The following is a 12,087-nucleotide window of genomic DNA, read 5'->3' as shown; positions in this document are numbered from 1 at the left end:
GTGTCGTTCCCGGGGACTTCGGGAATATTCGATGTAATGCGACACAGCTAGTTTCATTGCTAATGACACGTGGCTGAATTTACGATATCGTTACGTCCGCGACAGAAACGAAGCCGGTGCCACCAGCCACCAACAGCCAATTACAATGTCGTATGCACCTGACACGCCGGATTATGGATCGTTGCGATCCGTCAAACCGACGACGACTCCATCCGGTCTGGTCGCGACGTATCGCGATATACGAACTCGCCTCCTCCGGCGAAACGACTATTAATCCCAGGAACGATGACGAAAGTTCGACGGTGGCAACGAGTTTAGGGTGCTACCCACCCTCGTCGACCGGGGGACTGTCTAATCGTTAAAGGGGCAACCGGGGAGACGGAAATTCTTAATTTAACTAGGGGGCGGTGAAGAGCGTCGCGTACAAAGGAACAACCCGAGTGTTAAAGGCCACGATAAATCTCGGCAGCGTTTCTCTCGTTTTTTAAATAAAAGTTTAGTCCGCTTCGAGTCTGGGGCGTCCTGTCGCGCGATTAATCCTCGGGGATGTCGGACTTGGTCGCGGCGGATCAACGTGTCAGTGCGCGAAGGTGCACCGTGGACGCCCGACAATGTGGCCACGATGTTGCAAAGATATTTGCACCGTGGAGAGACGCGAGCGTTTCTCACGCGTCCCCGTGGCGAAGCATCATTTTGGAAACGCGTCACGGGGTCTGTCTCGATGTGTCTCGCCTCGTAAAGCAGCGCCGTTGCAGCCGGCTTACGAGTTGTCGCAAAAATAGTAGTTGGCTCGTAAAGCTTCGCGGATTTTCTCGCCCGTGAAACGCGCCCTATCCTCTTCCTTTCTCGATCTCTCTTTCTCTGTCCTTCTCCGTTCGTCTTAGCCGGTCTCTGGCTTACTATCCTGTCGCGAAACCTGACGTTTCAGCCCTTCATTAGCCCCATGACACGCCCATACGTTGCCGAAGTGGACTGCAGCTTTTAATACTCGCGCCTGAGTGACAACGTTATTTCGGGAATGGAGCAGAAATGCGTCTCTTGCACGGCTCGCGTTGTTCCCTTTAAACAGGGATATATTTCTGCGGACGCAGGCAGTCGAGTTATGTTATACAATCATCGCTCTGGCCTTGCTACACATCGGTTTACCGTATTATATTGTTTGTTGAATAATATTGTAGCGCTATTCGAACTTCAAGGGATTTGTCAGATCTGTTGAACTGGCTGATTGCTCCCGATCTTTAAAACCTCGTTGTTGCTTTAAAAGTCATTAATTCTAAGTGTTTACAGATTTATTATATCTTTTGTAATTTTTTTGTAATTCCGTAATTTTATTCAGTGTCTCTAATTTTCATGATTTCCAATGTACTTATATTGATTAATATCGTTGAGACAGTTTCTACATGTTTTACTATATCATTTAGTATATCGCACATAAATTATGCAGAAATAAATCTGCTTGATTCTCACTTTTTTCACGCGCTTTTACTTTCGTTCTCATCTTCATCGCGTGCTTCGATAATTGGACCGAAAGTAAGCTGATCATTGGAGGCGAATAACAACGAACGGGATTACTTTCCTTTTCCGCTGGAATCGAGAAACGATATAAGCGAGTTACACCGTCGCTGCTCTGGCCACCCCTTTAATTAAGAGAGGATTAAAGGGGTCGCCTCACACAGCGGCACGTAATTTTGCTACCGAACTTTTTGATTCGCCGAGTTTATCTTACCAGTTCAGGAAGTGCACGTGACTGGAATACGGTGGTCGACAGCGCCAAGGTACTCGTAATCATTTAATGCAGCGGCGAAAATTTACATATCAATGAAGCATAATTCGTCACGCAGGGTGTTCCGTCATTTTTGCATGAATGCTTAATTCCTCGTTTAGTTTGCAAATTGTATATCAATTTAGGAATTTTAAAGAGACGAATGCCACGCTGTCATGGCGATTATCGAATGTGTGAAATTACCCGCTAATGCGTTCGTCGATAATGGGAAATATCTGCGAATGTACCATTAAATATCCCTGGCCCGATGAGCAGCTTGATCAATAGCCGACGTGCATGGGATGGTTTCGCGGTGGAACGTAAATTGATCGATAGCTCCGCGATTCGCGATTGGCCCTTGAATATTTTACGCGTCCAAGGGCCGATGCGAGCACAAAAATAACGCGTAATTACGATTTCACGTCTCATCTGTTCACGCCGATGAATCACATCGCGATGCGTCCGCGAGATGCCATTTAATTGCTGACCGAAGAAGCCGCTCCCCTGAACTATAATAGTAAAAGTATCGATATTCTATCAAAATTAAATAATTCTGTTATCGAGAGATGTGACGGAAACGTGCGCAGACTGACGCATCGTGCACGGTGTCCTATAAAGAGCCAGTCTCCGGGGCGTCATAAAGAACTCTGAATTCCCTGTCGTGGCCGAACGGCCGATCGAGCGAGACAAGCGAGAGAGAAAGAGAGCGACAGAGAGAAAGAGAGAGATAGAGAGGGAGAGAGAATCACGGCGGCACCTCTATTAAGAATAGAACGAGGCGGGATTTAGATATCTTCGCGTCGCAGTCGCGGCACCTGACTGACGAGGAGGTCCACGCGTGGAAAATAGCTTAATCTCGTTTAGGCAAACGAGAGCAGAGAGGAAGAGATTGCAATTGATCCCCGGAGTATCGGAGCAAATATTGACGCGGCGCGTCAACGCCATTGTTCACGACGCGAATGTAATACTGACGGATTTCTCGCATAGTTTCCCCGTTATGCGCTCTTACCTAATCGTGCACGCTTATATCTCCGAGATCTCAGATTGAGATTATCGCCAAAGACCACCCGCAGAGCAGGTTTGAGCTCCTTCTAATCAACGTGTGTACACAACTGATAATGGAATATCGCTCGGCCTCTTAGCGCGCTTTGTTAGGGGATGCAATTAGCGGACACCGAAACGCACCTGCGCTTCCCCGAGTCTCTAGACTACAGAAATAAAACTAGTTGAAAAAATATTAAAATGTTAAAATAAAACTAATTAATACAAAAATATTACCTCGTTAATTAGAGCGAGTGGTGGAGCAATTTTTTATTTTGAGTGATCGGATATAAATTTATGTTTTATGACGCATTCGTGATTACATGAAATGACGTCTACATTCGCGTAATCATGTAGTCGTTATGTACGTCATGTACATATTATAACGCGCATTTCGTATGTATATAAATCAATATTCCGAATCGTTTTGTCTTCGACGCGCGCGTGCTGAAAGATAATTTATACGGCAATAAAAATCACGCGCTGTATTGGCTTATTTATAGCGCTCTGTTATTCGATTGCTATAACCGGCCGTATTAATAAAGCGGCCGTATTAATAAAGGGGTCGCATGCTATAATCGAGGATTAGGCTCGCCTCGTGCCTCGCAGTTGTGAATCTCGTTATGCGTTACGCTAACACTTTGCGTTCATCCCCTGCCTCGCACTTAATCCGCGATGTAAATTTCAATGCGCGCTCATATAAGCCGCGAAATGCGAGTATATTTATCCAGCATCCGCATTGCGCCACGTCAGTTACCCTCCCCTTCGTCAAACGCTCCAAATTTATAACGCGACATTGAAATTAGAAAGTGAACGATATTGCAGAGAATAAAGAATAAAATAGATTTCTCCTTTTCTTATTTTCTGTGAGGCACGAATTGTGAGACACATGACAGAGACTAAAATTAATGATGTCGCGACATTTTTCTCTCTCACTACTTGAATCTTTTCTTTCTCTCTAGTCGACTGTAATATTTCTTTTATTATTCATTTATTAAACAGATAATAAACCGTGCAGTCTGTTATATCCTTTTAACTGACAAAATTCAGAATCACAAACAATAAAAAAAGCGTAACAATTTATAAAAAGTATAAATTACCAGTTACATCTGTGTGAGATTTTTCGATATATCGTAATATCCTTACTGGAACATTAAATGTCAGGAATTCATAAACAACTCATCTTGATCGTGCGCTCAATGCTCAATTATAAATATTGCAGATCTTGTATAAAACCACATTTCCTTATACCGGGACGGACGTATGTCATGTTTTGTGTATCTATACGTACCCGATGCGCGTACTATATCGGATAAACGTGACAGATTCCTCAGCCGTTGAAATATTGAGCATCGGACAAGCATGGATGAGCTATGCCAAGTTATACCTGCATGCATAATGTCGCGTGGCGACTTCTTCTGGGAATGCATCGCAATATCGAAGAGTTTCGTTGCCGCGCGACTGCGATCAGGATCTACACTGAACTCCACCACGAACCGAATCGATCTCGCGATCTTTGCGTCCCCGAGGTGATCGAAGCTTTCGGAGGAGCGCCTGCAGAATCTGCCGCAGTTGCGGAAACGCCGTCGCGTTCACCGCACAGCCGCGGATAATATCATTCCTCCGCGCTTTCGCTCTCCCCTGAACCTCATCGACGTGAAAAAAAATGTATATATCGAGGGAAAGGGGATTACACTATCGTGAGGCGAGTCGCCGGCCAACTAGAGCCGGGCAACCTTGACCGTTTGGTGATCGAACGAGCACGCGCGAGGTGGCGGCCGCTTATGCCGCACTGGCGAAATTCGACGATCCATCGCCGGGAAAATCGAACGAGCGAGTGTCGCGTGGCGCGTGGCTCGTGTGTGACCAGACGCTGATTTTTCACGCTGACGTCGCGGAATCATTGCCGGTCGCCAGGCAAACCCGCGGCTTCCGATCGGAAGATCGCCCGACGCCCGAGCCAGTCGATCGTGAGCTCCCTCGATGGCGGCAAAGGCCAGATTTCGCCGGCGATCGATCACGGTACGCCGCGATAAGCGACGCACGGTACATATCATCGATGTTGCGAGCCGGCCGGGGTACAAAATGGGGTCGTGAAAATAGCGGACAGTTAGTTAGATGTTAGTTTTGTTTACTCGTAGAATATGAATCAGTTCCTTGCTTATTTCGCCGTTATATAAGCGTGGACATTAGAGCGCGATATCTATTGTGAATTAAGTATATTACGTAACGGAGGAAGCGAGAGAGTGAGCGGACAATCGTAGTGCTGGTCTGAAAGAAATATGTCGACTCTTGCTGCGAGAAGGATACTATTGTCGTGGTGGCTTCTTGTTCTTATTGCGACAGTGACGGGACACCCAAAATTCGGAAATCTTGACGCTAAGCACGAAGAATTAGCCAAGCGTGAGTACTCTCATTTGACTGTATCAAAATTTCAGCATAATCTCTCTGATTTATTAACTTATTCGTCAGTCAGACTTCACGTACAATCTACCATTTAATTAATCACACGTGCAAAATATAATCGTTATATTACATTACTTAAAGAAATTATATTAGTAGTTTCTTACGTAATTTATTGAAGTAAGCATTCCATCTGATCGTAAATATCAGCAGTCAGTTTTCATGCCGCGTTTCACTGATGGTATATTCCTCGTCAGTCGGGGAACCAGGAGACTTCATCGCAGGATTGCAAGGTATTCCGGTCGCGTCTGATGAAAAAGTTCGTCTGGCTCACCGAGTCTCGTAATCATCACGTCGGCTACGGAAAAACGAGCGCGCCGACGAGACGCGCGCGTGCATATCTGACGAAATTCATCGCCGCGCGCGCGTTTGTCCCGGTCCGCGTTGCCGGCTCCGGGCTTCCGGGTTTCCGGGGGCTGCGACCCCCTCGAGGAGCCGACCGCGACACTCGTGCCGAGGGGACCGGAGGTCGCGGAGGAACGGAAGGTATCGATCGATGAGTCGTGTGCCGAGGACGGGTTGGTTTCCGCGCGACTTGACCGTCGCGTGTTATCGATTCGAACGGGTACACGAGTCCGCTCGGTACCGTCTCGCTTCACCGTGAATGAAAGATACGGCATGCGACAATCGGCCAATCAGACTGCTTTAGCGACTTGACGCCGAATGGCACGACGAGAGATGAGATCGCGATCGGCAGTTACTGCGCGCGACGAAGAAGCTATCAAGTTTGGCTGCTCGTCAGAAAGTTGTTTCAATTGATTCCTCCTTTTTGCTATCGTTGCTTGTCGTTCCTGATACAAATATTTCTACATTTTATGATTACGTGAAAAATTTGAATAATATATGTGGTAACGCGACTTTTGTAAGTTTTCTCAGCGGTGAAGTCAAAGCGTCACGTCTATCTATGTAAGCTATCTCTCTATATGCTTCTCTGCATATGTATGTGGTGTTTTTAAGAAACGATCATGAGTCTGACAAGAGTCAGTCGTCATCGCCGAACCGTTATCGATCCTAATAGCTCTGTACTGCAGATTCGGCAGAACGATTTGTTTCCGATACTTCTCGATTTACATAATTGCATCGTCTGTCATTATTTTCCATCCTAAATCTGACATATATTTCCATATAATTTGGTTTCATTAAATTTCGCTGCTGATTCAATCTTCGTACTTTGGGCAGAATTTTTCACAGTATCTAATAAATATAATATGAAACAAAAATTTATAAAGTTTACAATTTTTAATAAGAGCGTTTGATGTACGAAGTCGTCACGAACGTCAATGTTGAAGAGTCGAGAGCAATATTGTCGCTCGAATGGTGCACTTATCGCATAATTGCGGCGGTGGTCGTGATTGCCAGAAAATGTGACGGTGACAGCCGTGCCAGGAGAGACACCACGTGTCACGAGTGCTCTCTTTCTCTCTCTTCCTCTCGCGGATTTGACGATAATGCCGCGTACGGTTCGATACCGGGCGTCGCGACGCCCGGCAGTCTGGCCACCGTTTCGTTCCGATTCGTTTCTCTCGACGTCATCTCGTCTTAGGACGTCTTACGCGTGTTTTCTGCCACCGACAGTATTCTTGTATCTCTGCGTATATTTATGTGCATGTATATAGCGAGTTGCATAGGCGCTTTCTCGTAGACCAGCTTTAGTTCTTTATCCAAATTTTAAATTGCAATTTTATTAATATTTTATTGTAATTCTTACCAGAATTCTGTAGATTTGATAGTTAATTTAAAAAAATGTATATTAATTATCGAACGGATACAATTTGGATACAATTTAGATATAATTTAGATACAGAGTCTGATACGGAGTCTGATAAAACGCGTAAAGTTGTTATAAACCAATACACATACATAATTGATCTTCAAGAATATATTATTAAGGAATTTATTTTATCTGTAATTGCTGTTAAATGTACGAACAAATTTTGTAAAACTGAGAGATTTATTTACGTGGGGATTTATCGTCTCATTTACGCAGAGTTAAATCAAAATTGGAAGCGGAATTTTAGAATGCAACGAAAACGACGCCCATGAATGGAGCTCCGTATGCATTAAGCATATTGTGTTGGCAGACGGGCGGACGCTTTGGACGATGAAACCGTGTTGGTGACGATATTAATTTGTCGGGCAATTTGGTCCGATTAGTGTCGCCAAAGTTCTGGGATCTGTAGTAACGAGTGACTCGCAAAGCAGGTGCATGAAAGGAGGAAGGAAATTCCTACGGCTTCTCTTTGCGCGTGCATTGCGTAATTTTAGAGGGAAACCGACGCGCTATTACTGAAGCACTCATATGCAAACTCGAGTGGAAACTAATTAGCGTTGAAGTTTCGCGCAGCACATAATCGCCAATAATTGCAATAATCATGATTGCGCGCTGATGCAAAGCTCCTCGAATCCATAATATTGCGTGTTTATTTTGCGATAATTGGATATATTTAAATAATAATACATTTTAATTGCTATTAAAAGATATAAAATAATGTGAAATAAATTGATCAAAGAGGATCATAATAATTAATTTTGAATCATGAAAATATTAAATCAAAACAGATCTTGAATGGCTTTAATCTTTTGTAATGTAAATATATTTCCGTTACATATATGTATAATAAAAGCGAATATATATATATTGGGTTGTTCGGAAAGTAATTTCGTTTTTCACAAAGAGATGTCGTTAGTCGCGTTCCTCAATACTTAACCTTACTCTAAGCGACAAATTCGTTTTATATTTTGACAACTGACATTTCAGACGTCATTTAGTATCTTATTGTGTTGCGATCTGTCAAGTAATTTTTGTTTGGCATCACATCAAACATGGAAAATCAAAGTGAGCATTTTCGTAATATTTTGCTTTTTTACTACCGAAAGGGTAAAAATGCAGTGCAAGCGAGAAAAAAATTGTGTGCCGTGTACGGAGAAGATGTATTGAGTGAACGTCAGTGTCAGAATTGGTTTTCGAAATTTCGTACTGGAAATTTCGATTTGAAAGATGCACCACGTTCAGGTCGGCCAATTAAAGCTGATGACGAGAAAATAAAGGTTCTGGTGGATGCAAACCGTCGCATAACAACACGCGAAATTGCTGAAAAGTTAAATTTATCGAATTCGACCGTTTACGATCATTTGAAACGTCTTGGATTCGTTTCAAAGCTCGATACTTGGGTTCCACACAATTTAAAGGAAATTGACTTGATTCGACGCATTACCATCTGCGATTCATTGTTGAAACGTGAAGAAAATGAACCATTTTTGAAGCGAATCATAACTGGAGATGAAAAATTGATTGTTTACAGCAATGTTAAGCGAAAACGATCATGGTCCAGGCAAGATGAACCTGCTCAATCGACATCCAAGGCAGATATTCATCAAAAGAAGATCATGCTTTCTGTATGGTGGGATTGGAAGGGAATCGTATTTTTCGAGTTACTACCAAGTAACCAGACGATTGATTCGAAAGTGTATTGTCGTCAGCTGGATGAATTGGATGCTGCCATCAAGCAGAAGCGACCAGAATTGGCGAATAGGAAAGGTGTCGTATTCCATCACGATAATGCCAGACCACACACAAGTTTGGTCACTCGCCAGAAGCTTTTACAGCTTGGATGGGATGTGCTACCACACTCACCATACTCTCCTGGTCTGGCACCATCCGATTACCATTTGTTCCGGTCTCTACAAAATTCTTTGAACAATGTAAACTTCGATTCAAATGAAGGCGTCAAAAATCACTTGCTTCAATTTTATGTCAATAAGGAGAAGGACTTCTATGAGCGTGGAATCTTAAAGTTGCCAAAAAGATGGCGAAAGGTAGTGGAACAAAATAGCCAATACATCACTGAATAAAATTTATTCTAAATATGAAAAAACCGCCTTTCATTTTTCCTTGAAAAAACGAAATAACTTTCCGAACAACCCAATATATAGAATCGCTAGATTTTCTATTTTGTTTACCTCGCAACGAATTTCAGCAATGCGCATATAAACTTTGAGAAGGTAAAATGATTGACACAAAACCTGCTTACATACCAGTGTTTTCTTAGCGCGAGCTAAAAATATCATTCTAGATTTCGGTGACTGCATTTGAGCGAATCGCACTCTTGGACACACGCCTTCCTGTTGGCGAGCGATGCTGCCAATTGTTTATATGCTGATTTATTCATTAACTCCGCGTTCTCATCGGCGTTTCTATTCTTTCATCATCCGATATCATCACGGTGTATCCAACCGATCGAAAGCTCTCGCTGCTGTCTGCGACATTGTCGGTTTATTAAATCATTTTTATCTCAGAAGAAGCAATAGTCTTTATTAAGTCATCAGAAAGAGTTATAACTTGATTAAATGTCTAATTAGCTTTGCAACAATCCATCTGCACAATTTAAATATTTTTTTTAAGAGAGTCCAAGTAGATAAATTAAAACATTCAAATGTTGCATCGTCGATGTGAAACGTCAAATTATGAATGTATCAAATTTTATACGTGTATCATATCACAGCTCTATTCGTTCTATCCATTAGTCTTCTCTATTGACAGTCCACTAATCAATACTGTCAGGGGGAAGATCAGGCTCTCGTGGAGAACGCGCATCTCGCATAACCGAACGTCAAAGGTTGTCGCTCATCGCGAAAGTAGCCATCCCTTCGAGGGTCTGTCTGCCGAGAACGAACAGATGGACGAGCTTTTTTCCGCGGGACTTCAATCATTATCAACGTGAAGTCGGCGCGACAGAGGCGGAATGGATTTCACGTACGCTCAGAGAGGGTGGAGATGCGATAGATAAAACAGGTTGTTTACGGGGCGGACGCTTTCGTGGAAGGGGTTGAAGGCTTCGTGGAACGGGGAAAAGCGCGGAAACGCCGATAACGAGCGTCGACTATGAAGAGCCGATCAATACCGCCGTTTCGAGAAGTCTACACACCGCCTGAAACGTCGTTCTCCTCTTCTATTTCTTCTTCTTCGTCTTGCCTTTCGCTTCTTTTGACCCGATCCGATGAAGGATTTCGGTGTCCTCGACTGGTTATTCTCGGTTATCCAGCTGGAAGATTTTTCCTTGCCCAACGAGCGTGATCGGAGACGAAATCGAATGGTCGAAAAGAAGGAAAATGGAGCGCGATAATTGTTCGACGGAACGAAACAAATCCGAAATCCTTATACAGAGAAACGTCTCACGCATTGGACCGCGGAATTGTTTGATCAACACAGCGTGAGTGCGACGGTTTTGGAAGTGAAGTAGAACTGCCGACGAGAAGAACTTCGACATAATTGCTCGCAATTGGAGTTTCCATGTAGCGTGTAATACAGAAGATGAGAAAACAAGTTACAATTTTGTTTTCCACATACAATTTTTTTCTTTAAACTTTTAATAATTTACGCCTACGATCTCTTCATCTCGATTGCAATTTAATTTGCTGCCTCTGTGTTTTTAATTAAGTTTCAAAAATTAATATTTGAAGCAATGACAGAAATTGAACACAGTGAAATAACGCGAATGTAAAATTGATTGTTTCAGTGTCTGGAACGACGAATAAGAAAGACGAAGAGACGGCGGTATCTTCAGCCACAGAAGAGACTACCGTGGTCCTGGGTATGAGGACCAGGACGGGAAACGATCCTGGAGAAGGTATAGATCTATTGGCAGCTCTGCAGCTGCACAATACTACTCGGCCGGGCGTTACACAGGTGCCGGGCCTGGTTAGGTTGAAACCAGCTTATTATCTTCAGGGTGAGTAAACTTTCTCCAGCATTTTCGCTCGTTCGAGACATTTTCGACCTTTAACCATCGCTTTCATAATGATAAAGAACAATTTTTGCAAAATAGCAAGATTGACTTTAGTTGATGTTTTGTGGAAAAATGGAACAATTTTACTTTCTTTCTCTCTCTCTCTATCTCTCTCTTGCAAAGAAATTTTGAGAATCAGCCAATTTTTTACAAACAGAATCTAGAATCAAGTTAATAGAGTTTCCTTGGAAAATATAATTTGCAGGTTTTTTCAACGTTATAACGTTCTAAAATTTGAAGAAGAGATAGCAGAGGATCACAAGGAATTAATTAAGGCTCGTTTGTTGTGTTACTACGGACATAGCAGGAAATGAAGTCTTTCACATGATGCACACCCTATCGGAACTGCGATATATGTTACACGATAAATCCTACTAGTCGTACAAGGAGCTGCCACTTCGGTAATGCTCTCTTAACCCGAATACTCCCTTCATTTGCATACTGCCGGCTCGTTCTTTGCGCGACTGAGTCTCCTTTCTCTCCTCGTATAATGCACACTGCAATTATTAGATTCCCTAAAGACAATGATTGCGTGCCCTGAGTTATGACCCACGAAATTTATCTCCGCGCTGCGTGATTCGCCCTGCGGCAGTTACGTAAGAACGAAAATTGCGATACAGAAGATGATAAAAGTACGAAATAAAGTTCTCCGGAATTAATTATCATTTCAAGATAAAATCCTTGTCGAAAACGAATTTTTTCTGAGTTTGGTGTTACGATGATATCACGATAATTTATCATGATATTCGAAAAAAGTTCTAGCCATATTTCCGACGTATGTCCGACCGAAGCACGTCGCGGTGGCTCTTGATGGATGGCATGTGCTTCTCATTACGCCATGCCGGTTATGCAACGTGCGATTAATCGATATTGCGAAAGGTCAGTTTGATAGCAACGCCTACGCGCATCGTCTCCGCTCGCAGACGCTCGAGAGGGTATTCCCCCGACGAGTATCGATCTTTCCCTCGAATTTTCGGGAAGTAGCGCGTTTCACGGTGCTTTCTCGGCGACTGCGACAAAAACGTCACCTTGTTT

The 12,087-nt window shown here is 43.2% G+C and overlaps 1 protein-coding gene and 2 long non-coding RNA genes across 11 annotated transcripts in view; 1 reads left to right on the top strand and 2 right to left on the bottom strand.

The window, feature by feature from the left end:
- The window catches only part of LOC105277035, a 28,584-nt gene extending 22,878 nt beyond the window's left edge, over window positions 1-5,706 (bottom strand). For all 7 annotated transcript variants that reach the window (XR_003406302.1, XR_002193106.2, XR_003406307.1 and 4 more), the window contains exon 1: window positions 5,374-5,706. This is a non-coding gene — a long non-coding RNA (uncharacterized LOC105277035). The remainder of the gene's footprint in view (window positions 1-5,373) is intronic.
- The window catches only part of LOC105277036 (protein kinase C-binding protein NELL1), a 66,979-nt gene that overhangs the window by 30,366 nt on the left and 24,526 nt on the right, over window positions 1-12,087 (top strand). For 2 of the 3 annotated variants that reach the window (XM_026968146.1, XM_026968145.1), the window contains exon 2: window positions 10,783-10,995. In XM_026968146.1, the coding sequence (XP_026823947.1) occupies window positions 10,783-10,995 (213 nt within the window). Of the gene's footprint in view, window positions 1-4,728; window positions 5,207-10,782; window positions 10,996-12,087 lie in introns of those variants that run through there. The other variant, XM_011335158.3, reaches the window with a different exon arrangement.
- Window positions 1,308-4,176, bottom strand: LOC113561615. The gene is made up of 2 exons (XR_003406308.1): window positions 4,095-4,176; window positions 1,308-3,948 (listed from the first exon to the last, which is right to left on the bottom strand). It is a non-coding gene; the product is annotated as an uncharacterized LOC113561615 (long non-coding RNA).

This window comes from Ooceraea biroi, chromosome 3, assembly GCF_003672135.1.
Source record: "Ooceraea biroi isolate clonal line C1 chromosome 3, Obir_v5.4, whole genome shotgun sequence".
NCBI classification, from domain to species: Eukaryota; Metazoa; Arthropoda; class Insecta; order Hymenoptera; family Formicidae; genus Ooceraea; species Ooceraea biroi.
The sequence above is the reverse complement of the archived record's forward strand: the minus strand, read 5'-3'. Positions and strand labels throughout refer to the sequence as shown.